Source organism: Lontra canadensis, unplaced genomic scaffold (assembly GCF_010015895.1).
Source record: "Lontra canadensis isolate GAN:19392208 unplaced genomic scaffold, GSC_riverotter_1.0 scaffold1887, whole genome shotgun sequence".
NCBI classification, from domain to species: domain Eukaryota; kingdom Metazoa; phylum Chordata; class Mammalia; order Carnivora; family Mustelidae; genus Lontra; species Lontra canadensis.
The window spans coordinates 2,424-8,442 of record NW_022632871.1 but is presented as its reverse complement, the minus strand read 5'-3'; the positions used below and the strand labels follow the sequence as shown (position 1 = coordinate 8,442).

Here is a 6,019-nt window from a genome sequence, read left to right as displayed (position 1 = left end):
TGTGTCTGTCAAATAAATAAATAAAATCTTTAAAAAAAAAAAAAAAAAGAAAAAGAAAAAAGACCTAGAATTAAGGCTTGAGAACTCCAGCTTCTAATGACTAAGTAAAAGATTCTAAATTGGCAAAGGAGAAAGAAAAATGTATCTAGAGAGACGGGAGAAAAACCAATAAGACATTATGTCACAGAGTGAAAAGAAAAGGAATGACTCAGCAAAATGGTAATGGTTAATCATAGTATCAAATGAATAAAATAAGAGTTTTTTTCTCTTAACCCAAACTTTAGATCATAATCACTATGGCTCCACTGTGAATTCTTACTTTTTCAATTACTCATGTTTATATACACTTACTTAAAGTATTCATCAGAAGGCCACTATTGTCATGAAGTCTATTCTGGTCAGCATCCATATCAGAAATCCTGCCATGTGGCATGGCAGACATGGCAGGATGTCCTGAGATATAATTCCCTGGCTCAGAAGGAGAGGATGTGCACTGTTCATCATCTGAGTCACTGGAACTATCCTCACTACTTGAAGATGATGAATTTTTGGAATCCGATGAACTATCACAACTACTCATTTGGTCCATTAGACTAGCTTCTGCCTTCAGTTCTGAAAATAAAACAGAAATTAATAGATAGGTTAAATAAATAATATTAAACATAAATATTAAATAAGTAACATAAAATTTGAATGTGTTAGCTTCTAAGAAACCGTTGATGAGGAATAAATGAGATTAAACAAACATTTACAGCATTTTAAGCATTTTATTTAAAAAGCTCCTCTACCATTAAAAAACACAGGCATTTCACTCAGCGAAAGAAGTCAAGCAGAGAGTCAATTATCATATGTTCTAACTCACTTGTGGAGTATAAGGAATAACACAGAGGATACTGGGAGATGGAGAGGAGAAGAGAGTTGGGGGAAATTGGAGAGACAGACAATCCATGAGAGACTGTGGACTCTGAGAAACAAACTGAGGGTTTTGGAGGGGGAAAGGGTGGGGGGTGGGGTAAGCCTGGTGGTGGGTATTATGGAGGGCACGTATCACATGGAGCACTGGGTGGGGTGCATAAACAATGAATTTTAGAACACTGAAAAAAAATTAAATTAAAAAAAAAGACATAGACAATGCCAAATCTAAATGCTACACTTATACCATTATACTTAATTAAATATATTTGTAATTTAAGTAAAGAATGTGAAAAATTAAAACTGTAAAAATTAAAATCTATTTTGGCAGAAACTACCCTCCAAATCCTCTTATTCTCCCAATATGTATAAGGAAACAGTACATACAGATGGATTTCTTTTTTTTTTTTCCTAGCTGTTCTGACCTATAGTTGACAAAACCGTATATTTAAAGTGTACGACAGGCTCCCCAGCCCCAGTGTAAAAAGGAGTTTGGCCTGAGAAAATACTTTGCCTTGAACCAAGAATCTGGACATTCAGTGTGAGCAGTTGGGTGATGCTGAGTGGAGAGAGCTCCTGCCTCTGATCCAACAGTTCAAGGTGGTCAGGCTGGATGACAGGGGTCTCACAGAGCTGTGTTGCAAGGATATCATCTGTGCTCTCTGGGCCAATCCCTCCCTGAATGAGCTTAGGCTGTGCACCAAAAGAGCTGGGTGATGCTGGTATGCACCTCGTGCTCCACGGCCTGTAGAGCCCCACCTGCAAGATGCAGAATTGCTGCCTGATGGAGGCTGGCTGTGGGGTCCTGTCCTGTGTGCAGCACTTGGTGCCCATCCTTCACCAACTGCACTTCACTGATAATTTGTTGGCGGATGCAGGCCTGCAGCAATTCCGCAAAGGTCTCTTGGACTCCCAGTGTTGCTGTGAGATCCTTCAGCTAGAGTACTGCAACCTGATAGCTGCTAGTTTTGAGCCCCTAGCTGTGGTGTTCAAAGGCCAAGCAGCATTCCAAGTTCATGGTGAGCAATGATGACATCTGCGAGGCTGGCGTCTGAACGCTATACAACGGCCCGGTGGACTCTACCTGCCACCAGTTTGAGATGCTCTAGCTGGAGAACTGTGGCCTCATATGGGTCAATGGGAAGAACCTGTGTGGTATTGTAACCTCCAAGAACTCACTGCAGGCGCTGGACCTGGGTGACAAGCTGGGTGACCTGGGCATTGCCGAGCTATGCCCCAGAATGCTACACCACAGATCCTGACTCAGGGCCCTGTGGCTCTGGGACTGTGACCTCACCACCAGGGGCTGTAGAGAGAGACCTGTGCCATGTCCTTAGGGCCAAGGAGAGCCTGAAGAGTTGAGCCTGGTGGACAAAGTCCTGCAGCTTACAGCCACCTGCTGCCACCACTTCAGCACGACATTGACCCAAAACAGTTCTGGTGATGCTGCCAATGAGCAACAACAAGCTGGGGGATTCTGGAGTTCAGGAACTCTACAATGGTCTGGGCCATCTCAGCACCACACTGTGAATGCCCTGGCTCAGGGAATGCGACAGGATAGACAGTGGCTGTCAAAGCCTGGCCTTGCTCCTGCTGGCCATCCACAGCCTGCACAAGCAGCACTTCAAGCAATAATGACATGCTCTGGAATAATACGACATCTACTGGATGGAGACGGGATTGCCTGTAGGTCCGAGAAGGGCTCAAGCTGAGCCTGAGGGCCATCTCCTGAGTAGCCTCCAGCCCCAGCTTCTGAAACCTGCTCTTCTGACATGCCCTACCTGGGACCCCGAAGGGGACTGGCTGCTCCTAGGGGCTTTTACTCTGGTGTCCTAGCTTTGACTGAAGAAAAACACTAAAATCAACTGATTTCTGTGAGAAAATTTTAGACATAATTATTAAAGCACTTTTTTTGGCAAGAGGAAAAAAACCAAATGTACAACTTAATGCTTTGATATACATTATTCATCACCTCATAGTTTCCATTTGTGTGTGTGTGTGTGTGTGTGTGTGTGTGTGAGAGAGAGAGAGAGAGAGAGAGAGAGAGTGTGATGGGAACACGTAAGATCTGCTCTCTTAGAAAATTTAGAAACCATACTACTTGGCGTAAAAATAGACACATAGATCAATAGAACAGAATAGAAAACCCAGAAAAGAATTCACAACTTTGACAAGGCAGGAGAGAATATCCAGTGGGAAAAAGTCTCTTCAACAAATAGCATTGGGGAAATTGGGCAGCAACATGCAAAAGGATGAAACTGGACCACTCTCTTACACCATACACAAAAATAAATGTAAAATGGATTAAAGACCTAACTGTGAGACATGAAACCATTAAAATCCAAGAGGAAAACACAGGTAGTAACCTCTTTGACATCAGCCACAGTAACTGAGTAACTGCTTACTAGATATGTCTCATGAGGCAAGGAAACAAAAGCAAAAATAAACTATTAACAATCTGAAGGGTTTGAAGAGGTGGGGGGGTGGGAGGTTGGGGGAACCAGGTGGTGGGTATTAGAGAGGGCACAGATTGCACGGAGCACTGGGCGTGGTACAAAAACAATGAATACTGTTATGCTGAAAATAAATTAAAAAAAAAAAATGAAAAAAAAAATTGAAAACAGAGCTACCCTATGACCCAGCAATTGCACTACTGGGTATTTACCCTAAAGACACAAATGTAGTGATCCGAAGGGGCACGTGCACCCGAATGTTTATAGCAGCACTGTCCACAATAGCCAAACAATGGAAAGAACCTAGATGTCCATCAACAGATGAATGGATAAAGAAGAGGTGGTATATATATATATATGTATGTATGTATGTATGTATGTATGTATATATATATATATATATATATAAAATGGAATACTATGCATTCATCAAAAGAAATGAAACCTTGCCATTTGCAATGATGTGGATGGTTTTAGAGGGTTTTACACTGAGTGAAATAAGTCAATCAGAGAAAGACAATTATCTTATGATCTCCCTGATATGAGGAATTTGAGAGGCAGGTGGGGAAGGGGGTTGGGGTTAGGGAAGGAAAAAGTGAAACAAGATGGGATCCGGAGGGAGACAAACCATAAGAGACTCTTAATCTCACAAAACAAACTGAGGGTTACTGGGGGGAGGGGGCGTATGGAGACAGTGGTTGGGTTATGGACATTGGGGAGGGTATGAGCTATGGTGAGTGCTGTGAAGTGTGTAAACCTGGTGATTCACAGACCCGTACCCCTGGGGCAAATGGTACATTATATGTTCATAAAAATAATTAATAAAATAAAATAAAATCTCTTCCCCCCCCAAAAAAATAAATAAAATAAACTATTAGGACTTCATTAAAATAAAGAGCTTCCGTACAGCAAAGAAAACAACAAAACTAAAAGGCAACCTTCAGAATGGGAGAAGATATTTGCAAATGACATATCTGACAAGGGGTAGGTATAAAAAATATATAAAAAACTTATCAAACTTGACACCAAAAAACACAAATAATCTGATTAAATAATGGGCAGAAGACATGAATAGACATTTTTCCAATGAAGACAGATGGCTAATAGTCACATGTTATGGCAACAGCCCAAATGTCCATGGGCTGATGAATGGATAAAGAAGATGTGGGATTTGTATATATATACATTATATATATAAACTTTATATATAAATATATATTTTATATATACACACATAAATCCTCCAATGGAATATTACTCAGCCATAAAAAAGAATGAAATCTTGTCATTTGTAACAACGTGGATAGAGCTAGAGAGAATTATGCTAAGTGAAATAAGTCAGTCAGAGAGACAAATACCATAGGATTTCACTCATGTGGAATTTAAGAAACAAATAAATGAACATGGGGAAAAAAAGAGAGGCAAACCAAGAAACATACACTTAACTGTACAAAACAAACTGAGTGTTGCTGGATGGGAGACTGGGGGGGATGGGGTAAATAGGTGATGGGGATTAAGGAATGCGCATGTTGTGATGAACAATGGGTGGTGTATGTGAGTGTTGAATCACTAAATTGTATATCTGAAACTAATATTACACTGTTAACTAACTAGAATTTAAATAAAATCTTTAAAAAATTTAGAGGTGGTGGGTATTAAGGAGGGCGCATATTGTATAGAGCACTGGGTGTTATACACAAACAATGAATAATGAAACACTACATCAAAAACTAATGATGTATGTGGAAAATGGGGAACCCTCCTACACTGCTGGTGGGAATTCAAGCTGGTGCAACCACTCTGGAAAACAGCATGGAGGTTCCTCAAAATGTTGAAAATAGAGCTACCCTACGACCCAGCAATTGCATACTGGGTATTTACCCTAAAGATACAAATGTAGTGATCCAAAGGGGCACGTGCACCTGAATGTTTATAGCAGCAATGTCCACAATAGCCAAACTATGGGAAGAACCTAGATGTCCATCAACAGGAGAATGGATAAAGAAGAGATGGTATATATACACAATGGAATACTATGCAGCCATCAAAAGAAATGAAATCTTGCCTTTTGCAACCACGTGGATGGAACTAGAGTGTATTATGCTTAGCGAAATAAGCCAATCAGAGAAAGACAATTATCATACGATCTCCCTGATATGAGGATGTGGAGAGGCAATGTGGAGGATTTGGGGGGTAGGAAAAGAATAAATGAAACAAGATGGGATCCGGAGGGAGACAAACCATAAGAGACTCTTAATCTCTCAAAACAAACTGAGGGTTGCCTGGGGGAGGGGGTAGGGAGAGGGTGTTGGGTTATGGACATTGGGGAAGGTACTTGCTATGGTGAGTGCTGTGAAGTGTGTAAACCTGGCGATTCACAGACTAGTACCCTGGGGCTAATAATACATTATATGTTAATTTTAAAAATTAAAAGAAAAAAAGATTTCTAAACAGGGGTAAAAAAACTAATGATGTATTGTATGGTGACTAACATAACACAATAAAAAAAATTTAGACACCATAGTGTATATTAGATCCCCAGAACTTATTCATCTTATAACTCAAAGTTTTTGCCCTTTGACCAATATCTCCTCTTTCTCCCTACCCCTACAGTCCCTGGCAACCACCCTCCTACATGGTATCTATGAGTGTAA

The 6,019-nt window shown here is 40.5% G+C and overlaps 1 protein-coding gene and 1 pseudogene across 1 annotated transcript; one reads left to right on the top strand and one right to left on the bottom strand.

Moving 5' to 3' along the window:
* Positions 1 to 315: 315 nt before the first annotated feature.
* Positions 316 to 807, bottom strand: LOC116863620 (ELL-associated factor 2-like). The gene is made up of 2 exons (XM_032851019.1): positions 789 to 807; positions 316 to 612 (listed from the first exon to the last, which is right to left on the bottom strand). Exons 1-2 carry the CDS (start codon positions 805 to 807, stop codon positions 338 to 340), a joined length of 294 nt encoding a protein of 97 aa, XP_032706910.1. The 3' UTR covers positions 316 to 337.
* A 469-nt stretch (positions 808 to 1,276) lies between these two features.
* On the top strand, positions 1,277 to 2,442 carry LOC116863619 (annotated as a pseudogene).
* The last annotated feature ends 3,577 nt before the right edge of the window (positions 2,443 to 6,019 follow it).